This window comes from Trachurus trachurus (genome assembly GCF_905171665.1).
Source record: "Trachurus trachurus genome assembly, chromosome: 3".
Lineage (NCBI taxonomy): Eukaryota > Metazoa > Chordata > Actinopteri > Carangiformes > Carangidae > Trachurus > Trachurus trachurus.
The window spans coordinates 17925342-17950160 of record NC_139893.1 but is presented as its reverse complement, the minus strand read 5'-3'; the positions used below and the strand labels follow the sequence as shown (position 1 = coordinate 17950160).

General features: G+C 41.2%; 1 protein-coding gene across 1 annotated transcript in view; it reads right to left on the bottom strand.

Moving 5' to 3' along the window:
* Nucleotides 1–19823, bottom strand: part of unc13c (unc-13 homolog C (C. elegans)) — a gene marked incomplete at both ends in the record, with an annotated part of 91809 nt that extends 71986 nt beyond the window's left edge. Inside the window, 6 exons of the mRNA XM_083994036.1 lie at nt 939–1158; nt 5086–5157; nt 7982–8060; nt 9235–9281; nt 9916–9938; nt 15737–19823. Coding sequence (XP_083850162.1) covers nt 939–1158; nt 5086–5157; nt 7982–8060; nt 9235–9281; nt 9916–9938; nt 15737–19823 — 4528 coding nt within the window. The remainder of the gene's footprint in view (nt 1–938; nt 1159–5085; nt 5158–7981; nt 8061–9234; nt 9282–9915; nt 9939–15736) is intronic.
* Nucleotides 19824–24819: the final 4996 nt, after the last annotated feature.

Here is a 24819-nt window from a genome sequence, read left to right as displayed (position 1 = left end):
ACTACTGTATGTCTGCATGAACATCTATGCAAGATTAAAAATCTTGTGCCATTATTCATGTGCCTGACGCATGGCATGTCTGTTAGTTAATTCTCTATATCTGCATCAGTGTCATGTACTCTATCTACAGTGCTTTAAAGAGTGCAGATGGAAACATGATAAAGATGAATCCAGTTTGAACTATGAAAAAAACTGATATGTTATAAAACGCTGACTTTAACAGCACTCAGGAGTGTAGCTAATCCACTTAAGGTGTGCAAGGATTGCCGTGAGGATCATCCTGAAGCCAGCACGTCACATTGTTCACCTCAGCCTCTGCTGTAACAACGTGGGTGAGCTTGATTGAAAAAGCTGATTGGAGATTGGGGTGAGTGTAAGTGACTGTTTGAGCAGAGTAAACATAGCACGTCATTTGAAATAATGAGTGAACTGATGTGTGTTGTGTACACCAAAACAACATTTAAGTCAGAAAGATTCAATATGATGATTAGTGGTACATTGATGTAACACTGGAGGACTACTGTATGTGTGCGAAAAACAAATGTTTTTAGATTTAACTCATCTCTGATGAATCTGTTAATTACTCAAAAATTACAGTATCAATTTTTCAAAAATTTAAATTTTCTGTAAGAGGTTTTTTAGGCATAAAAACATACTTGCTTTCTCTCTCTCTCTCTCTTTGTCTCACACACACACACACACACACACACACACACACACACACACACACACACACACACACACACACACACACACACACACACACACACACACACACACACACACACACACACACACACACACACACACACACACACACACACACACACACACACACTACATTTGTGGGTACTTTGACTTTCAGTGAAGAGTGAATCAAAACAGTACAGGATGTAAAAGGAAACAGCTATGATGCATAAATAAATCGGCTTCCTTACTTTGTAAACAATCTGCATTGAGCAGGTCTTGGCACTTCTCATGACACTTAACACCGCACTCTGAGCAGCGCATGCCCTGACGGGCAATGCCCCACAGCAGCCCCTCACACTCATGGCAGTAGGTGGGGGCAGTTGCTGTCCACACCTCGAAGTTATGGGGTGTTGTGGATGATATTGGGTAGATCAGGGCCTGGAGCGTCTTCTTGAAGACATGTAGTTTCTGAAAAAAAGTTAATTGAGATATTGAGGATGTAATAATAAGATACTGAGGAGGTGCAAGGCATTCTGGAGTATAAAAACAAAGATGGAAAAGTGTGTGCTGATGGAAGAAATAGAGGAGATACAGCTGATGTTGTTATACTCTCATGGCACTATGAGCTGGTAAAAATAAGATTTAATAATAAGATATAACAACTTCAAAAGTTAATAAAAAAGTTTGCACTTAAATTGCTTTTCTCAAGCTCAGAATACATGTTGATATCAAGAGAAATCCACCTGTTCAAAGACCACCATGTGCGGGTATAATACGTTTTAGTTTATAAGTTTCACAGAAACCTGACCACAGTGGGTTTAATTCAAACTATTCTGCATCTGAGGTACATGCAGATCTGCATTGATCTTGGCATTAACACAGCATAACTTTTCAAGTGCAGCTATCATCTATTAGTATTCAGTACTGCAGCATCGTTCACGCTTTCTTGAAAAAGGGTTCTAACGATTATGTAAATTATTGCAAGACATAACTTGAAGGAGGCTTGGTTGATCCTTACTGACTGAGTAAATCAGACTTGCATCTCAGAGATCAACAGCATTCTTTACCAAGAGGCCTTGCTCACACAGTGGTTTACTGACAAAATCTCCTTCAGACCAAATACTGAAGTCGACTACAGGCCTGTCTAGACTGATTGCTGTGTAACAGAAGCCTCTTCAAATTGAATGCTTTACTGCAGCAGCCCTTCCATCCACAAGGACCGGAAAAAGGGCCGGGACTTGCCAATTCTTGAAGGCAGAATCAATGGATGCTGTAAATAAGGTTTTTAAAAGTGAGCATTATCCAGATTGAGAGAGAGAGAGAGAGCTAGAGGGAAAGTGACAGAAAAAGAGAAGGAGATGTATGGTGGTTAAAATAAATCTAGAGAGGTACTTGCACTCCACTTCTACTGCGCTCCACTACTCACCTCTGCTCCTCCACCCCTCCCGCATGCTGTCAGCCCCCAGTGTGTTGACAATGTGCTTTAACACCTGAACAGCAGCGCTACACTTTATAAAGACTAGAGCGTGGCCCACTCAGAAGCGCATACAGACACAAATACAGAGTGCAGAGATGATTAAATGAAACCAGATGACAGGACTGCAAGGTTATCTAACATTGTGAGACTTTGCTGATGCAATGGAGAGGCTGCTGAACCCTGGAGAACCTTTCATGACACTCATAGGGAAACAGAGATTTCCCTTTTAATCTGAGGATGATGAGATAAAGCAGATGTCTCTGATTTATCCACAACTTCCCCGTGAGCTAGAACAGAGCCACAACCAGAGGCATTCTCCTCATCAAATTTAATACTGAACTGTCTAATTCTGACAAAGCCAGTAAGAAATGAGTGAGCCAAAATGCGTACGATCAAAGACATGGCAGAGACCTCACAGTCCCTGCTTTTATCAGCAAATTGACTTAACCCTGGCTTGATTTTACAAGTCAACTCAATCTTTAAAATGGTCCTACACCTGTGAAACGTAGAACTCATTTTCTGCCTCAGCACTCTTTGACCATTGCATGAGTAATATTTTACCACTGATTTCATTTCCACAGTCTACTTCTGCCTTTTGAAATGTCCCTCCTTCGCTCAATCTCCTCACTGTCAGCCCTGACACCTGTGTCGCACTGTGTTGCCTGTGTGGGAAGAATGCCGCATGTGTGACTCTCATGTGTTACACTGGTGAAACCCTGGTGATTTTTTTCTGCGAGACACTGCTGGATTTGATTGACAGCTGCAGCCTCTGCCTGAGAGCGACACGACAGAGCTGAATCTAATCTCTCCACCTCCTTTCCAATTTCACCACCTATTGTCCTTGTCAGCCACTTCATTGACAGTGCAATCCTCCTCATCCTCTTCCAAACCTCTACACCTCCAATCTTTAACTACTCCACAATTTTAGCAGTGACTGAGAATATCCTGACCTAAATTCAGAAAACTGTACTTATTGTATGTCCTGCAAGATTCATAAAACCAACCACATTAAGCAGGAGAGCATTTTAAAATCAGTGAAGTCTACTTCTCTACTAACAACCAGCCTGATGTTATCTGAACTGACTTAAAGCAACACATCACATTTTATTTCCACATTGTTCTTGACCTGTGTCAGATCGCAGCTTCCTTCCTCCTTTGTACAAGTGAGTCCCTGCCTTTGTCTCAGCAGGTAAGCGTGGCCCCGGTTTATGTTGACAGTCGTAGTTAAAAGTCTCTGGTGTTCAGATCACTGAGCGGACACACGGGGCATTAGCCAGCCCACACATAATGTTCCTTTCTGCTCTAAAAAGCAGATGCATGGGAGACATGAGTCAGAGAGAGAATGGCATCAAGAGGGAGGTAATACGTCCACAGTGACAGAGTAAGACCGTTAAATCTAATTACTATGTATAATGTTGAAACAGAGAAAAAAAAATCAAGAGGGAAACGTTCTAAATAGATTCTAACATCTGTCCCGGGACCAGAGGGGGCATTGTTCAACATCGCTGCCTGATCAGTGAAATCAGGGCTGGGGGACCATGGTGACAATTTGTCACTCTCAGCTCTGATCTTCTTTTATTCAATGCTCACTTCCCTCCTTTTCTCACACTGCTTTCCTCTGTCTAAGTCCTCCACACTCTTGGACTACATATGGTCGTTCAATATTCTCGCAGTCCTCACAGGGAAGCACTCTCCTGGACTTAATGCAGCAGATAAAACTCTGACATCTGTTCGTCCTACTTACAAAGAGTGCACAATCTGCATTTGCTCGGAACTCAGTTTCCCTCAACCGCCAATTACTGAACTCCTCTTTCTTTGCTCCTAATCAGGAAACCGGACATCTATCGCTAAAGTTCAAACCTTATTTACCACTGCAGCCCAAGAATCAACTGCCTTCATACACCAATTAACACACTGTGACTATCATTTCATTTCCCCTTCATCTGGGACATGAGCTGTTCATCCCTAAAGCCCCTTTAATCAAACCGACGGCTATTAGTAAGCAACCAAGCCCCCTTTACTTTAGGGCAACTGGGCATGTGTACCATGAGGACCAAGTCAAGTGTGCGAAATAGATGCGTGAAATGAGCAGGCACACAAATCAGTGTGAACAAATTGTGGGCAACGTCCCTCATTTGAAAATATGAAATATTTGCGCATGATGTACAGAGCACATTTGAATCCCGTAATCTTGTAGACTTATTCAGCCCTGTGTTGCACATAAGTGGATGTGAAATTGTCTGCTTGTTTGTCTTACTGAGAAACTGCTTTCCCCTGCTGTTTGCCTCCTCCTCCATTTTCCCTCCGGGAGGGAAGAATTGCAATCAATTAATGCAGAGCAAGCTTTGGAGGTCAACACAGAAGTGTCTGTCACCATCGACTGAAGGATTCTGCCCCTTCTTTGTAGCGCTGCCCTCCTCGATGCACAGTGCTTATCATTAATTGTGGGGCATTGTCTGGGACCATCTCTTCATTTTTGAACTCAGCCAAATGATCTGACAGAAGGGGCCACAGGAGAAAGAGTGAGTAGCTGGCCACTGAGACCATTTTAATAAACTGCAGTGTGTATTATAGACAAAGGGACAGGCAGACGGACAGATGATGGCACACTGTATCTATCTACATCTGAAGAAATAAGGCCAGTGAAAAATGCAGTCCATCTCATTTTCATCTTGGAACCCTGTGTTCCTGGCAATGTGATCCTGGGCCCTCAAGTACAATGGCTGCAGCGCACAGCACAGCCGTAAAAAAAATTGTCAGACTTCCAGCACCCTGCTCTCCAAACACCTCCCTAAAAGTAATGAGAGCATGGGTCCAAGCATCCTGTGTCCCTGAACAACCCTCCATTACCCAAATAAGACTCCACAATAGCCAGTAACTGATTTTCATGCAGGAAATGTGAGCATGTTACTACTCACCAGGTCCTCATTATTCAGGGTAGACCGGTTCACCAGAGCGAACGAGATGCCTGCCTTTCGAGCAGTGAGGGTCTGAGAGAAGAAGATGAGAGGAGAGATGAAGGATATACTATGCAGCGACCCATTTGACCTTTTTGCACTTTTATGCAGCGTCTCAGTGTGGCACACAATGGCATTTAAACACAACATCTACTGTAGATAAATGGCTTGTGAAAAGGTGATCAAAGTGCGCAGAGAAAGTAAGCTTACCAAAGCCTGTGATTTCCAGAGAGGCCATGAATAGGGAATGAAAGAAATAAAGACATTTAATTAGACAAGGAGTGGGAGAGCGACGGCTGAAAGCACAAACAGCAGAGGACTTGGTGCTATTTTTTTAATCCATACTGAGCGCATAGGTGTCTCAACTGCCATGCAGGACTGCTGGTTAGGGCGCAGAGTTTTAGATTCAACTATCCATCAGGAGAGACTATACAGCTGCTGCATGATTCTTTATCCACTCATGCATTGGAGGTTACTTAACTGCAGTCATGCTTGGCATTTATATTCACTTCTCTGTTGAATGAAGCTTTGATCATATTTTCTGCTGTCTGCTCTGCACATTAGTTTGACACAAACAGAGAAACGCAAGACACACACACTCATGTATGGGTGAAGCCAACTGTACTACACAACACCGACTCGCATTCATACACACGTAGAAACATAGAAACACACACGCACATCTTCGTCAGACATTCACAAGCATACTTGTGACATAAAACAGTAGACACCCACACACGGCTTCTCACAAACACAAACAGGTAACACACGCGCACAGACGCACACCAAAACACACGTGAAAATTAGCTCTTATATTAATATCCATTGAGTCTGGATGACCAGAAATTGATAAACATGTATCCCATACTGGAGGAAGTTACGTAACAGAGGAATGCAGACATGGACAGCTGACAATATTGGATCAGTCTTTACCACGACCCTCTTGTCTGTACAGCCCAGCTATGGTAAAGATCCATGGAAGCCATGGAGAATGTAGGAGGGAACGTGACCTCTACATGAACTGTGAGTGTTGATGTAAGTTTATCAACATGCACCAGCACTGCTGAGGTTGCTGCGGGCAATAAAATATGACCCTCTGTCCAGATATTATCTATTCAGCTACAATATAGCGTTCAGTGCTTTGTGAATCGATTTTCACCTTTTAATTTAGTTGTTTTTTTGTTTACGGTTTTGCATCCCGCCATAATGTGGGGGAACCCTGCTGTCCATTCCAATCAAACGCTGTTGCTGCCCTGAAGCAATCACACAGCAAATGTGGGACATTGACAAAGGAGAGGCATGAAAGGGGACCAATTAGATTGCTGACTAGTGACTTCATCCCAAGTGTAAAAGGCTTGCTCAGTGTCACTTTTACATGATTTAAAAGCCTCACACAGTTAAATCAGAAGTCAATGAAGTCTCTTAGATATATTTTTGGGTTGAGTTGTCAACATTTCAAGTTGAATACAAATCTTTTTGAGACCTGCTGAGCAACAAAAAGAAAAAAGAAAAAAAAAAGAGGAAAAATGGAAGAAAAATGGCCAAGCATCGGCAAGGGTGAAATCTGACAACTCACTGAAAAATATCACCCATAGCTGTTATGGGTCTATGTCGGAATGGCAAATATACACGCAAAATCCAAAAAATAAAAATAAAAAATAAAAAACGACAACCCATACTTACCAAGACATTGTTGGTTATTAATTTCATGAGAGATATGGACAAATACAGCATCAACTCATGTTGTTCACTGTGATATAAACATTCATCAGCATCTATGTGTATGACATCAAGCTGCATTATCATTTCCATCTATTTTATCACATGATAATCTAAAAGGGTGAAATGTTTTAAACATGTTTTTTTAGAGACTTAATTCAATAAAGTCTGATAATAATTCCATTGTTTTGTCTAATACATGAAGATGAGAAACAAACATACACAGGACAGACAGATACCAATGCAGAACATAATGAACCAACAGTTGTAAACAGACATGAAATCTCTTGGCGTCAGAACAGTGTGTTTTCTTTCAAAGCCTAACCATGTGGCACAGTGCTAACGTGGTCTGCATTGCAACAGGCCTCTCTGTGGGATATGTTATAGCACATTATGTTGCAATAAAAACAAATGGCAGAGCATCACTGTGATGCAATGTCTTAAACACCCTCTCTTGGCTAATTAATCATGCCATAGAGTTATGGCTAAGTTTACATTTAACATTTCCTACTCTATTCTAAATGCCCAGAGTTTTAGGATGCTGTTTTTATTACCAATCAACACTTCCCTAGCTTGTTTTTTTTTTAAATCTATATTAAAGTTTATGTGACTTTTTAAAAACCTATTTAACTTTGCATAGCAGGTTGACATACAAGCGGTAAGTGTTTATAACAGTGTTTTTCAACCTTGGGGTCGGGACCACACACAATCTTGAGCAACTGCACTTTCTTGAATAGTTAGTCATGTGATCGGAGGGTTGCCAGAAATTTGTGGTGTCAAAATGGGGTCATGAGCCAAAAAAGGTTGGGAACCACTGGTTTATAATCATCACCATTTGGCGCTTAAACAAACTTTTGATTAAAGCCCCAAACAAATTGTAAACTAGGCTTTAATAATCATGTTACAGAGACTTCAGCTCTGAGAATATAAAGTCCTAAGGATATTAAAAGACAATAAAAAAATCACTGTCACTCTGCAACACTGTCACATATTATCAGGTTGTCAGCAAAGTTATTGTTGTCCTCAGCAAGGGTCCATACTTACACAAGAAAGGATTCCACCAGTGTGTTATAATGTGGGGTCACTCAGATAGATTGGACATAAATCACAAATAACCTTGTTGGGGCAGATGACTCACCAGGTCTCGGACAAGAGGCACTGTCCTCTTGCGGCGTAAATCTGGCATGCTGTCAATACCATAAAGAATACTGCCAGCCCTGGAGAAGCAGACAGATTTAAGGTGTATTAATATCATAATAATGCCATGCTGGGGGAGACATTACTACAGTGAAGGGGGGGGGGGGTCTTGATTTACACAGCTGGCAAACACCATGGATCATGCCTCCTATCTAACCTGTCTCACCCCTTCCTCTTCACTTTGCATGGTGCAGACCACCCACACTGGAGCTCCATGTAATCCCTCTGACTCTCTGTTGCTCCCAGAGACTCTGTCTCTTCTATGTTATCTCAATTTGTAAAGTGTTTCATGACTCATATTACTGTATACCTATCATTGGAGTAATTTTGCAAACTATGAATACCGAAGATGTTATACACAAAGTAGTGAAGCAACTATACAAACAACTGATTCCACACATCAAAATTTGACACAGTGCAGTTTCCGCCCCTCTTAATCTCTCTCCATCTTCCACCTTCCCTTGTGCACAATCCACAGATCCCTGGCTGCTTTCCCACCCGTCTTAGTTCCTTTCCCGTGAGGCTCTCAGTAGCATCACCTCAACTGTCACTCACAGCCTCTCTAATGACCTCAACATTGACATGGAGGCCCAATGCTTTCACACTAAAGCTCCTCAAGCTTTTCCGCCAGTACTCTCAGCAACATCAGTGGTGCGACCCTAAAGATACACAACGTGATGAGCTGCACAGGCCCTTGCCTCACCCCAGGGTCCTCGCCTCTTGCTGCCTTCATGCACAATGCGTGCTGCAGATGGCTGCACAGTCATGCCATGAAATGCGGTAAATATCATTATTATGCTCGCTCTTGACATTATGACAACAGTTGGCTACATCGCTAAGCTCTAATCACTTATCTTTCACATACACGTTCAGAACAAACCATTCATGAACATTTCTTCACATGAAAACAATTAGATATGAGAAGTCAAATTAGTATAACTTCCTGCACAGATGTTGTGAAGGCATGACACATCTCTATTCATCTTCTCTCCGTCAAATGACTCAAAAATGATGCACATGATACATTACTAACATAAATGGGGCTGCATGACACAGAATCAGCATGTTTCATCAACATTAACTGCTCCATATATGTGCCTCAACATTGGGGCAACACAGCAGCTTGGGGCAACACAGCAGCTCAGATTTGTGTAATTGTGAAGTGATCATATCAGGACGTGAGCTACCACTCACCCTCCAGACTGCAAGCCGAGCACTTTGGGGTCCAAAAGACTGCGAGTCTGCATAGAGATGAAACACAAAATGTAAGATAAGAAATATGAGGTAAACGTGTACACCGACACACAAAGCACAGTGCAGTAACAGTAAAACAAAACAAGCACACAATCAAACAAAATGTAAAAGGGAAAATACAGTATATTTGGAGGTCAATTCAGGACAAGATAAATTATAGGAGAGGAGTACAGCACAGGGAGAAGGGAGGGAAGCACCACAGGCAAAAAACCAAATTATTCCACATCAATGTAATTTGTGGGCTCAAGACTGAGAGTTTTGCCGCTCTTGGTGCTTCAGGCCAGATTTGCCTATTGTGTAATGCCCCCTCCTCACTGACCAAAATGTCCAGTTTGGAACACAAATCATTTTCTGAAAAGAAAGGAATAAAAGGATAACCAGCACAAGTGACATCAAGATGGCTCAAAGGCACATGCTGTACTCATCCTTTTATACTGACACATATTACTTCAAATTGTATCTACAAAGAAACACTACGAACGCAGAGATACACACAGGTGGCTGTCGCAAAAACACACCATCACACCACATACCTCAAAGACACATACACAAACACATGCACATGCAAGGAAATCACATTATATGGTTATATTTTATAACTGATAAACAATGACTTAAAACCTGAGAATCCAAAGCACTGGTGTCTGGGAGAAGAAAATGACAGGAAGGTGGAGAGTTAGACAGCAGCAGTTCACTTGAAAATACATACACTTAGTTAGGACACTTAGGACTCAAATCTGCCATTATCGCCTGACGACACAATTCTACTTTCCCACAGTTTCAACATGCCTGAGCGAGACTTGCTACAAACAGAGGAATACCACATACAGCAGAACCAGTAGAGAAAGAAACTTACACACATGGTGTGGTTTTTAACTAAAGGTTAAAATAAGAAAAGAACATTCCTTGAACAATGAGTAATCTGGCACAAGGAAAAAAATGTGTTTTGTGAAATCAGATCCATCCTTGAGTCCAGGTGGATATTTATGCAAAATTCAAAAGGGGTTCCCTTGAGGAGTTTTTGACATATTGCGTTGACACAGCCAAAAGTTTGTGAGGTCATGGTGACCATGACCTTTGACCTTTAGTAATGAACATCTAATCAGTTTGTCCTTGAGTCCAGGTGAACATTTTTATCAAATTTGAAGGAATTCCCTCAGAGAGAGAGAGATATTACGCTTACAAGGCTAAAACTGTGGTTTGTGAGGTCACTGACTTTGACCGTGGCTACCAAAACCTAAACAGGTAATCCTATTTGTGCCAAACTTGAAGAAGGTCAATTAAGGCTGACAGACAACCCAAAAACAATACACCACCAGCTCTGGACATCATGAAGTGAAGGAATAAAAATGATGTCTTTGTTGTTGATGTTACCTGTGGGACATTACTATACTATAGGTAAGGATAGGCAGTTGGTATCATATTGCCACTTTAGAAATGAACTGCGAGATGGCGAGCCCTTTAAACAAACAAGACTGTAGAGGTGTTATTACTGTGCTATTGATCCATGGGTGATAAATAGCAGCATAGTCATGATCTAATGTGCCACAAACACAAAACAGCTGTTCAGAAGAGAAAGATCAAATTGCTGATCTGATTAAAACACACTGTTTGTTGTTGGCATGTAGTTATTTTAATACTAATCCAGCACAAGTCAGTGTAAATTTGTTTCTTTTCTTAATTTCCTCAGTGTCTATTCGATTTTGTTTTGTCTGTTTAGTCGAAAGAAATCGTCAAAGCATAATTGAAATATTAATAGATAACAATTAAAAGAGAAAAAGATCTTGAACGTGTGCACTGCTTGAAAATAATTTGGTGGAAGATATTAACCTGAGTGCTTTATAGTGTTCACCACAAGTGTCCACCTTTTCACGATGAGTGGTCCTCATGGAGGCACTGATACTTTAAAACATTAAAAGTGCAGAGACTGCTTACTGACTGGTAGAGACTTTTCTCAATTCATTTTTTGGTTCAAATTTAACTTTAACTTTAAAAAGCAGCGCACAGAGACACAGCAGAGGAGCTAAGCTCCAAGTGGGGACCATGGACAGCGACCAGCTAAGCTACTTTCCGGCATGACTCTACAAGATAGAGTCATCTCCTCCACCAGCAAGTCCTTAAATAAAGCCAGACCACAAAGATAGTCTGCAGAGCTCTGATATAAACCTCATCTCACAGGTACCTTAAATCTCTGGAACAGAAATGTCATTGATTGTTTGAAAACCACCTCCCTGTGTGTGTGTGTGTGTGTGTGTGTGTGTGTGTGTGTGTGTGTGTGTGTGTGTGTGTGTGTGTGTGTGTGTGTGTGTGTGTGTGTGTGTGTGTGTGTGTGTGTGTGTGTGTGTGTGTGTGTGTGTGGTAAAAGTGTTGAGGTGGCAACAGCAGCAGTAAATCCTGAATTTCAATGCGGACACACACCGTTGCCCTGTACATAGATCAGAGCTCAATGGAGCAGAAAAGCCAGCATGTGGCCGATAGTACAAAAAGGTCTGACCCTTGGTCCAGCACACACTGAAACATGTGTTCTTATGTGGACACAGTCGAGCACATATTTACACAGAAACCCCCAAACATACATACACACACATAGCACACTGAGGTGCAGTGTTGAGTTTCAATTAAAGTACTAAACTTACAAATAGAGAAGAACTGTACACTGGAGAAGATCTGGAAAGTGTTTAATTGAAACGGTAATAAATCTCTATTATCATAGTATTTCAATTTCATTAGGGGCTTAAAGAATGAACCTGTAGAGAGTAGTAAAACACATGGGACTCCCTAATTATATTAACATTACACATACTGTCACAGGTAAATTTGTACTGGGTTTGTATAACTCAATCGCCCCTACGGATGAAGGAAAGTTGATTGAAAATTCATTAAAAAACTAACTATGTAAGAAATTACATTTTCATTGCAGACATTTTGACATGCCATGGCAGAAAATGTGTAACTAATAACATTATTAAATGCTGAACTTTTAATTGTTTCAGATCCAGGAAAAGTTAAGGAAGTACAATGAGTACAATGACAAAAGTTAAATTTAGAAGTCTTTCTGTCTTCTTGAAACTGATAAATAGGCTAGTACTGTAATTGTCTTTCCGTCCTCTAAATTATCTATTATGGAGAAAAAAAAACTTGACTGTAGTTGACGTGAATGAGCTTCTTATTTTCTCTCTGAATTATTTTTTTTACAAGCAAATAAAGCTGAAATCACATAATGTGTATGGTAATTTTGTCAGATGACTTTTGTGGTAATCAGGATTCCTCACAATTTTAGCAATGCAGCTTGGAGGTGGTTTGGAAGTGATCGCTGGTTAACGAGCACAGAGAATAGGATAGAGGTAAACTGATGATGGGCTAAATCTTGCTGACACTAGGCACAATGTAAATAGCACACACTACATGTTATATAATTGTGAGGAAAGGGATTTCCCTGTTTACAACAGTCAACAGCAAAATAAAATCTGTTACTGCTTTGAATCGGATGGGGTCTCCTAAAACAACTCTTCATTCCCTGCATCTGAATTTTACATATCAACACTTTCTCTAGAAATGGCGCACTAAGCACAAAGAGGGTCTACCTCCTTTGCTCCCCCAGGAGCAAGCAGCAAACTTCACTAGCAGTAGACCTCTATAAATATTCCAAGCAAGGCTGACCTGGTTACAGAATGCCCTTGGGAGTGTGAATTAGCATCTGAATACAGACGCTGCTGTAGCCAGTTGAAGACAGGCCTGGCAGGAGTGGCAGCACTGTTGAGACTCCCTTCACAGCTCCCACCTCGACCAGCCAGCACGCTTCAGAGCACGAGCATGGTGAGCACACATCAGCTACAAGAGATGAAGCCATGAAGCTAATGAGTGGGAGTAGGGACTATAGTTGTGTCCTTCCTTTTATAGCTACATTTTCATCAGTAAAATAATGAATTTGAAACAACTGCCCCTAGTCTCACAAAAACACACCTTTGATGTGTTTCCATTAACTCTAGACGAGCAATTCAACTGTTTGACCCAAAGCTTTGACGGGTGACAATAATGGTCATTTTGAATGAAGTCACACAGAATTTACCATATTCCATTGTGACAATGTCCAATGCTACTTGGACTGGAATGGAAACATTATGGTAAAACCTCAAGGAAGTGTAAAAAAGTGATTGTAGAATCAAGCTTTATACTAAATAATGTGCACGAAAATGTCCAGCAGGTTAGGAAAACAACTTAGATGTACACAGAAAAAATAGACAACGCACTAATGTAGTTTATTAATAAAACTTAAGTACAGAAATGACAAAGATACTTGAGAAGAGCCGGTGTTGTTTTCAACCTTTGAGGCAGACATCGTGGCAAAATACAGAAACCTACTGTGTGACCTACCAAACAGGTACTGTGTACTAAAGTAGTCCTGTAAAACATGTAACTAGGGGGGTGGTGTTTAGCTCAGTTGGTAGAGCACCCGCCCCATGTGTTGAGGCTATAGTCCTCACTGTCCAAATCCCGCGCCAAGCGGCCCTATCCTGCGTGTCAACCCCCCCCTCTCTGCCTCCCATTTCCTGTCTCTCTCTCAACTGTCCTGTACATTAAAGGCCAAAAAGCCCCAAAAATATACTTTAAAAAAATGTAACTAGGCTGGTTAATTGTCACATTAAAAAACACAAATTGGCACACACATTGTACCATCTTCTTTCACTCACTTAAATCAATTTTCTAGTAAGACTTTAAATCTACAATCAGTATGGCCTTCATTTCAGCAAGAATTATTGATGCATCCCTTCTTCCTGTGTTCTCATATATTTTGCCCCCAGGGGATGCTCAGGTATTAATGTGTCTGCTAAAACTGTAGTGCTACATTTAAATTAAATTCAATGGAATAATTCAAATGATTATGTATTATATATGTAGGACTACGGTAATAATTTAGATGATAAGGTATAGCGTACTCTCATCTTACGTTGTAATGTCTCATATAAGCTGCAATTCGTTGGTCTTAAAGGCTGTGTGCTTACAGATCTCCTAGCTTAAGAGTTTCAGTAAATAACAACATTGGATTTATACTTTGCTCGATGTTAGGTAATGGTACGATGTTTGTGCACGCATCTGTCACAACTTCACAGTCTTCAGGTGTAGCCTGTATTCCCTGAACTACAATGCCTACCTCTCCATGAGTACCACAGTTGCAGTTACATATGTAGGTCAAGAGCTTTTTCATTTTAAGTAAGAGTGGAAATTCCCTTGTCTCCCTTTTCTACCAGTAGAAAGACAACTCTTCCTTCAGTGAAGCAATCCCAACCATTTGTACACCCATGATTGAAATCACATACTTTTTAAGAAGGCCTTGAGGAGGAAATTACTGCTTTGAAGGGAATGTATGATACAAAAAGACAAATGACAGAATCACCTCTCTGCTAAATTCAGGGAACACAATATGTTTAACTAATAACATGGTACAAAATTCTGTGACATGCAAAACATTCTGGTTGATGATGGTTTTTTTGCAGACATTATGTTCACACTTCCTCTATCTGTCTGCCAACACAATGTCACCCAATAATTGACTGTAGTAATGTTTCTATTAATTTTCAAGAACTTATGGTAGTGCTGGAGTCCAGCCCCACTGTAGCTTTTAAGGTGTATTAAATCTTTATGATAAATTACAAACTTCCAGAAAACCTATTTGACAGTCTTATCCCTTGAGCTACAGTCCTCTACAAAATACTCTAAAGCTGTGCAATGACAATACAAAAACAGGTCTAATGTCACAAAACACTGCTATCCACCTACAGAAAATATCCCTCCTCACTTTTCAACTCAAAACTAATTACTTATGCAAAGAGTAATTGCTTAAGTGGATCAAAGTGAAAGGTTCTCATAAATCAAACAACACTAAACCCCCAAGTTTGTCTCCACCACATAAGTTAAATTTATACACTACAAAATGGACTTTGATACCAGGAACACCAAGATGATGTAGATGTTGTTAACAGACCAGACCAATTTTTGTGCATGTTTTAGATAACAATAATAAATCATTTAAATGAGGTGTTCTCATTATTTCCTCTAAATTGTTGCCAATACTGCTTATCACATGCTGTAGTGCGCTGCAACCATTAGCAGTTTGTAGCTTTTGTGGTCATGGAGGCTCCCATCATGGTGCAGTGTATGGAGCATTGATGCTACACATGATGTACAGTAAATACACATGGCACTTTCCCTAGTCTCCAGTTTTACTTCTTTGTCCTTTATGATTCAATTTCTGAGAGCAGACTTGAATGTATTAAGAGTTTTTAAAACAGCTGCTTTAAGACTCTGGTCATTTGCTTTGACAAGTCATTGGTTGTTTATGGCAGCTATAGAAAATCAAAGGTATGACCTGCCATGCACTGACAATGTAAAGCATAATAAAACAGCACAAAGTGGCAAACAAAAAATGAGTGAAGAGTCTTACCCCCAGCCAGGATTTGCTGCTCCAGTTCAGCCATCTGTTTCCTGTAGGCCCTGAGTGCTGCTTCTTTGAATGTGGGTCGAACACGTTTCTTAGGTGGGGCCTCTATGGGCTTTTCCTCAGGAACATTTTTGTTTTCGTCTTCCTGCTGTTGCTCCACTTTTTCAGACAGCTCTGCCGCCTCTTCGATAATCTCATCGACCTCCTCTAACTCCTCATCACCCTCTTCCATCTCCTCTGTCACATCATTGTCCTCAGTCTCATCTGGTTCCTCTACGTCTACATACTCCACCATTGCATCATACTCAGCAGTGTCCTCAGTGAGCTGGTTTTCATAATCCTCACTGTATTCTTCATCATACGGCTCATCCAAAGTGCAATCATACTCCAGAACACATACATCTTTATTGGGCTCATACTCCTCTGCAGCCTCATAATCTTGAGAGGCCTCAAAGTCCTGAGAGGCATTATCTTGAGATGCCTCAATGTCATTAGATACATCATAGTCCTGAGAAGTCTCACACTCCTGTGCAGGCTCATCCGTCTCCTCTGTTTCAGCAGCACTAGTTCTGTTCTCCAAGTTAGCTAGTACCTGCTCCATCACCTCAACATAGTGAGTTTCATTGTCCACTGGTTGATCACCTACTTCTGCCTCTGTAGCCTTTGTCTCTTCCTCTGCCTTGTAGAAGGTCTCATTGTGGGCATCTGAGTCTATTGTAGTACTTGAGTTATTTGCTGTGGAGGTGGACAGGGTGCGGAATCGCCCCATAAACGATGAAGAGGAATTGGTGGGCTCCTCAGCAGGAGTAGGAGTAGGAGGAGTAGGAGTAGGCTGAGCTCCAGTTTTCCAAACAACTTCCAGAGCTGACTTAGCCCTCTGTAGTGTGGAGCCAAAACCAAAACCAAAGGACTTTTCACTAAGATCAATGCTCAGCCTGCTGCTCCAAGACTTGGGAACCTCTTCAACCTTTTCTGTACGAATCTCACTCTGACTACGGTACATAGTTGCAGATTTACCCTGGGGCTGGTGAAAGCTGTGATTGACATCCAATTCGGGGAATTTGTCTTTAGGAACTGCTTTAGGCGTTTCCTTGGGGGCATCTTTTGAGGCTACTTTAGGTGCCTCTTTAGGGGTCTCTGTAGGGGCTGCTTTTGGGGTGTCTTTTGGCAACACCTTAGGACTCTCTTTGGGGGCTACCTTTGGAGCTTCTTTAGGTGAAATTTTAGTAACTTCTTTCATGGGTACTTTACTAGCCTCCTTAGATGCTACTTTTGGCATATCTTTTGGGGGCAGTTTTGCAGCTTCTTTGGGAGCCTCTTTAGCAGCTACTTTCAGACCTTCTTCAGATGTAACTTGTGGGGGCTCTTTAGAAATGACTTTTGGGGAGTCCTTGGGTGATTCTTTAGGTGTTAGCACAGGGCTCTCGATTGGAGTTATTTTAGGACTCTCTTTAGGTGACTCTTTAGGACTTTGTTTTGGAGTCATTATGGGGCTGTCTTTTGGGGCCACTTTAGGACTGACCTTTGCACTGTCACTTGAAGTCACCTTAGGTGTAACTTTAGATACCTCTTTAACAGTGGGTTTTATGGTTTCTTTAGGTGTTAGTTTTGGACTGTCTTTGGGGAGGGTTTGACTGGATTCTTTAACTGCTGATTTCTGAATCTCTCTAAGTGATTCTTTAGGTGACTCTTTAGGTGACTCTTTCTGAGCTGCTTTAGGCATCACTTTGGGTGAAGCTTTAGCAGTTACCTTGGGACTTTCCTTTGGCAATATTTTGGTAGTTTCTTCTTTAGAAGCTAACTTAGTTTGTTTATGTGTCACTTTAGCAGCAGTTTTAGGGGAATCTTTAGACAATACTTTAGATGTTTCTTTTGTGGTCACTTTACTTCCCTCTTTAGACTGCCGAGTGGATGTCTTGATCGTAGACTCTCGCTCTGTGGCGGGAGGAATGATGTGGGTGGTTATAGGTGGCAGAGAGGTTTCTCTGTCAAGCATCATGAATTCCTCGTCTCCCTCAAATTGTAAATCAACCTCCTGACATTTAGTGATGTTCTCTGGAAAACCAGGGATGGTTGATGGGTCAAAGGGACTGCTGACCTCTATGGAGGCTTCCAAGCCAGAGTCAGCACCTTGCTCCAGATGATGCCAGTCTTTCCATGGTGAGAGATCACCTTGCAGAGAGAGCTGGGAGCCACTGTAGTGGCTTCTGTCACCTGACATGCAGACAAGTCCATTGCTCACTCCACTGTCAATAGTCTCTGTTGTCTCAACCTCATTGTGTTCATAGGTTTGATTTTCATGGCCAAGTGGGTGACTAGGGCTAGCATACCAAGAGGAGGCCATGTCTTCTTGTTTTCTCTGCCAGAGCTCCTGATCTGAGGAGGACAGCAGGGAGCAGCCATTAGCCCGAGTAAAGTATTGGCTCTCTGAAAAGTCTTCTGAATATGACTGGCAAAGTTTTGAACAGTCAGACTCAGAGCGGCTGAGTTTAGGGGTAGAGTAGTCACTCTGGGAAAGCCAACCTGGGGTCAAATCAGAATAGTAAGCCTTGGTATGCTTGTCTGGGTCATAGTAAGAATCGTCAGCATAATGAACTGCACCTGAGTAGCCTACTTCTTCTCTAGACCTGCTATGGTCATGGGATCGCCTTTTCTCTGATTTACTCTTGTGAACAGGCTTTGAAATCACCATTGCATATTTATTTCTGCTTAATTCATCCAGTTCTTTATCACTGTCCATTGAGTCCCAGTCATCACTCTCCACTACTTTATCCTTTCCTGAGACCTTAAGATCCATGCTTTCGTAGGTTTGTGATGAAGACATTGTTTTGTCTTTTCTCTCCTTTCCATCATGAGTCAAGCTGTCAGTGGAGACTGTAATGCCCGTTCCTTTAAGTTTATAGCATTTTTTCAAGACGATATCCCTATCTTGGGTTGTCGCAAAAATGACAATAATTGGGCGAGGTTTTGCATTAGAACATTCTCTTTGTTGCCCTAACCTATGGGCAAGCTCAATTTTTAATGATTTAGGGGCGTCAATGAAACCCATTTTGTCTTTTAGTATTTTATATATTATGCTCTCTGTTTTCTCTGACTTTTCTTCAGGAACATTAAGGAACCGTAAGGTTGAATTGTTGGCCTGGTGGCTAATTTGTTTTATGTAGTCATGGATATCGCGTGTTTCCCTTCGAGACTGGACAAATCCTGAGCGAAGTTGTTCAATCTCACTTTGAACTACTTCCACACTACTGGAGATCTCATCTATGGAGCTTTTTAGGGCATTGACATGACCACGTAGCTCAGAAAGTTCTGTCTCTATCTGGCTGATCCCTTGCAGCTCCTTAAAGATCATCTCCATTACATCCTGCGTCTGACTGATGCAACCTGTGGAGGAGGAGCCAGGCTCCAGGGTTGAACTCTTTTGCTGCCGTCCTGCACGGTCCAAGGACTTACTCCGGATGCCCAGGGTTTTCCTCCAATTGCTCACCTCCGAGTCTGAGGACACGCATTCCTGACTCTTTTTCCATTTTCTTAATTTGCGGAGGGCACCCAGTCTAAGTGTGTGTAGACTGGAGCGTTCCACTCGTTCACCCTCAGAACTGCCATCAGAGGGAGCCAAACTAATGAGGCTCTTCCTGTTTCGTCTTACAGGCATAGTGTGTGATTTATGCTCATCCAGTCTCCGGATAGGTTTTGTCTCACTCAAGGAGTCAGAGTAACTGCTATCAATTGAAAGAACCTCGGGAAAGATGCTTTCATTATTATTCAAAAAAAGAGAGTTTTTTGGGAGTCCATTTGCTATAGCGACACGATAACTAAAAGTGGGTGACAGGGATGAGCAGTCGTTCTTTCCGTCGTCTTCTTCAAGTGATATGTTACGTGCCGAAGAGCATTTGGAAATCTTTTTCACTGTAGTCTTCAGTGTAGTAGAGAGAGTTAGATTGTGCGCTTGCAAATCAGAGGTCAATTTCGGCTCTTTATTTTCGCTTCTCTCTTTCTTCTTTATTGGGTTTGCCAATTTCTTTGTAAACATTCCTTTGCAAATCTTTTCAATGTAGGTTGATATAGTCTTGATTAGGGCAGAAACCATGGATGGCAATCCGGTGGACTGTTTTTTTATACAGCGGTGGTAAGCAAAGCACAATCAATCTGTGCTTGACAGTGAGAGCCCAGCTCACAATCTCTAAAAGCACAGTCCATGTAGAGACTCACTAATACTTTTAAATCCAGTGGTCTTCCTCCAGAAAAGGCTCATCTCTGTGAAAGAAAAAAAAGGCTGTTATTACCTGTCCTGATAAATGCAATTGTCAAATCTTAACATGCATAATATCAGAAGTTTCTCATTGTTTCATCTCCAAACTTGACATGAAGGAAACTGATAACTGACATGAAGAAAGATCTGGGGCCGTATTCACAAAGCCTTTTATCTTACCGCTAGGAGTGCTCCTAACTCGCACTAAAAGTTTTTACGTAGGAGTTTTTTCTTAAAAGCTATTCACAAAGCCGCTGAGACCTACTCTTACTAAGGATAAATCACTAAGAGCAGAGTAAGAGTGACGCCCTGGTGACGCCCCGTTGCTATGGATTACGTCAATTCTCGTGCACGAATTCGAGGCGCTCAACACGGTGATTGGTTGTTGAGTGCCGGCGGCGCCCCCCCTCCCCTCCCCTCCCCTCGCCGCCGCCGGCAGCTCCGCTCCACTTTTTTATTTTATTCTTTGCCGTCAGGTCCGACGGGGCTTTTTAGACTGCTTCGAGTCCAAACCACTGTCTCTGCTGCCGAGTTGGGCTCTGAACTTTCTGTCTTTCTCTCTGCCATCTGCATCTTTCTGCTACAGTTTTTGTCGCGTGTCACTTTCACTTTCTGCAGTGTGACGCTGTGCAAATGCAATGATGGTCAGTGCGTCCACTCGCAAAGCAGCCGCTGGTTTTTTTTTCTTCCCACATTTGAATATTAATTTTCACATTCGTTGACAGCCCTAATATTATATGGTGATCATAATAATGATGAGAAAAGAAAATGCATTAGGCTTACCCACATCTGTGGCCTATAGCAGGATTCGAACCCAGACTGACAACAAGTTTAGTTTACTGAAGGAGCTGCCCTATCACGTGAGCTATTACTACTAATAGAAATATGTGTCTAGCTCACCCACCAAGTTAAAAAAAATATTTTTGGCTCACATCAGCATGACTGCATCGCAGCGGTCGCAGTTACCTCGGTCCGACCGTTGTGACGTCTATATTGGACAGTCCGTCACCGTCACTACTCCCGTTTAATAGCCAAAATGTTGTAGATGACAAAAAAAAAAAAAAAAAAAAAACATCGACAAAAAGGCACGTTGGGCATCAAAGGGCAAAGGGGCAGGTGCTCCAGCACCCCCCTCTGCAGCAATTCGCAGTCCTCCAAACATTTGCCTGGCTGCAGCCATTTCCGATTCTTTGTGAATAGGTCTTACTGAGTTAGGAGTCCTCACGAGGACTTTTAAGCTCTCCCAGACTTAGGAGCTACTTTTAGGCATAAAATACTTTGTGAATTACTCTTATTTTAAAAAACTAGGAGTCCTAAATTTAAGACTGACACGCCCACTTTTTTTAGGAGTTGCTCCTAAATTCGGCCCTTAGGAGCTACTTTTAACCTTAAGATTCTTTGTGAATACGGCCCCTGACCTTCATTTTAACATTCCAACAAGGCACAGTTTTTTCATTTTTTGTTTAAGTGGTAAATATTATGCACTATCCCTTCAGAGCATTGTGCACAGTGCAAAAAGTGCTGAATGTGTGTGTATGATCTTTTGCACAGGACTGTGTGTGCATTCATGTATTCATGTATGTGTCTATGTGTCAGTCAAGGTCAATCGACCCATTGGCTACATTGATGTATCCAGCTTCTACTGGAGGAGATAGCCAATTATTCTAATTGCCTCAGTGCTACAATACTGTTGTCAAAACTAAACCATTATCATTGCTGAGCCATGTATTTCATTATAATAATGAAAAATTATGGAGAATAATAACGAGTCGCCGAGTCTGAAATTTGGTCTTAATACAATAATTTTCATTGTGTATTACTTAAATTCATTTTCAACACATCCGTTTTTCAAAATTATGTTCAACACTGAGACAAAATCTCTCTTTTTTGGCCATATCTTCCATCTATTATAAAATGATGAAGATGATGTGGCATTTTTCACTAATTATAATGATGAAGTTAGTGACTTAAATGGTCATACATTTGATGTCCCAATTCGATTAATTGCAATGGTTCACTACCTGAACCACTCAAGTATAATGCATATGCAGCAGACCAAATGGTCATCTCAAGCCTGTGAAAAACAGGCTAGAGGCTGCTTGAATCAAGCTGCATGGTATTAAACCTTTAACAGCTTGAAGTGGCTCTGATAGGTGTGTGTTTTCTATAGAGTGGAACTGGCCAACTGCGTCGAAAGAGGAATGTTTGTTGTGCAGAGGATCTGACAGCTGCTCCACATTAGTTCTGGGGTTTAGAGCTCGATGTGTCTACAGTCTCATGACCACAGAGACATGCTCACTTCAAATGAGCTGTGAAACACAGCATCACAGTTAGCTTTTATTGCAGGGCTCTGAAGAAGGACCAGGCATTAGCAAATAGAGCTTAAGATTAGGTTGCCAACATAGATGAATTTCTGCCAGCACTGTAGGATGGAATGAATCCTGGAGCCTGACTATTTGTTAGCTTCACGGGATAAGATTTGAGGCAGCCCTGAGGCTGAGATGTTTGTCCAAAGAAAACCCTTTTTTGCATTACAGAGATGGAATGACAGGACGAGGTGAAGAGGGATTCCAGTAAATTCTAATGGTATGAGTGGGTTCATGACTCAGCTCTCCTGAAGACTGGGATGAAGCCAAGAGCTGCCTTTTGTAACTGATGGGTCACCACCCCATGCCCCAGTCCCCATGCAAAAACTGAGGTGTCTCAGCACAAGTCAACTTGTGTCAGTCAGTGAGCAGCTTACTCACTGAGAGCCTTGCTCAAGGGAACCTTTAGCTGTTAGAGTAGGGTTTATTGGCTCATTCTACCAGGATGAGAGAATAAGCAATTTTTTTTTTCTTTTCTTTTTTGATAAAGTATTGTATCACAATATAAGGAAAAAACCACGAGAAATTATAGCACTTGCATTGCAGGTAAATATTTAAAGCCTCTACAAATCCACACAGGTGGTGTCAGTGAAATCATACAGTTACAGTACCATTCTTATTCGAGAATTTCATTTAACCAATATTTTGAGAAAATTGTAATACTTATATATTTGTTTCATGTATAAAATTAAGGAGAGTCTCTTTTTATAGCTCACTTGTTTAAACTGTATTAAGACATTTTAAATTTGCATTGCAATTGAATGTGCTCTGAGTGGCTACACACACTCATTGCCCTTTTTTAAAGAAACTGGGGAGTTTGGTGGAATCAGGTATGGACAAGAATGGCAAGGGAACTGCCCACACTGAGCTTTAAAACCACACTTCAGAAACCTATAAATTAGGTCAATCTATGATTTAAAAAAAAGTCTTAGCTATATATTAATGGGGGTTTTTTCTGCATTACCGAATCGCTGGTATACAGGGATGTATTCACTAATTTTGAAGAAAACTTTACAATAAATAATGATGGCAAGTTCTCTGTATTCTGCTCTGCTTTTCTGAATTCTATCACAAAAAAAACTCTGAAACATGGGCTTTATGAATGACTCCTTCTGTTTAAAAAACAACAACAACAACAAAAACCCAGCCCTGAACAAAAAGCAGTTTTTCTGTCAGGTGCCTGCGCACTCACACAGGTGTTTCCAGTTAGCAGCTGATTAGACCTCTCAGGTGGAAGTTGGGCGGAGACAACACTGAAGTGAACTGGGTTCTCTAATCAGGCAGTATACAAGTGGGTGGGCTGTGGTTCTCTTGGGACTGGAGAATGAATGAAGAAACAAGATGACCCAGAGGTGTCAGTGATGCCATCAGATGTAGGGGGACAACTGGATTTTAATTATGTGATGGATGGTTTCTATTATGGAAGGCAAATAAATAAATATATAAAAGAAAAAGGAAAGGAATGTCATGCTGTTGTGTGCATATTGCTGGTTTGATAAATAGTGCAACAATCCGACAGGCTCAGTGCTTTGTTGATTAATAAAACGAAAAACTGTTTCAGCAGGATGAGTATTTCAAAACATCTAAGATAGGGAAAATAATATACAGTTGTAAGAGGCTTGGTTTTACAAATGTTTTCAAGTGTTTACTTAATATCAGTCAATGTGAAATTTGTGAGCTCTTTTCCTATTCAATGATTTATTATACAGTTGCGTGCAAAAAGAAAAAAAACTGCATGATAAATGTTTTTTGTTGTTGTTTTGTTCCTCACACTTGAATAACACAAAATAATGAGAGGAATGAAATGTGGGCACAAAATATCTATAAGATAGAATTATGTCTGAAAAATTGTGAATTAAAATGAGCAAAATTAAGCGACTGGGACAGTAATTTGTCACTAATAGCAGATTACAGAAAGTAAATCAGCTCTTTGTGAAAAAGATAGTGGGCTGTGGTGAATGATAATAACAACTGCCAACCTCTCGTAGCCAAAAGGAGCAAACAATAGATTAAGATCAACCTTTGGCAACAATCTCTATTGTCTCCTTCAATATTATATAGAGCTCAGAGCTTGGTGTTGCCCTTTTCACGACACTGTAACATTGTTCTGAACCAGGGAGCTGGTTTGTTTGTCATGACTGCTGGGGTGAAGCAGCTCTTGCTTGGCTCTGATACAGGCCCAAAGTATCAGCAATGCTTAGTCTTCCACGGGTTTGGCTGCTCTTTTCGTCTGATCAAACAAACTTTTGTTGCCCTTTGCAGAGACTGAAGAGACGCATGTGATACATGCATAGCAGGGATTGTTGTCTCCGGGTGAGCATTGGCAAGGATGAAGATATTTTGCTCTACGGTTGTTGGCGATGACCAGATATGACTTCCAGAAAGCAATACTACCAAATTGTCAACAACACTATGCAAAATACTTTCAAAATAAGAGGCTGGAAAAAAAAAGAAAACATTTCTACAAA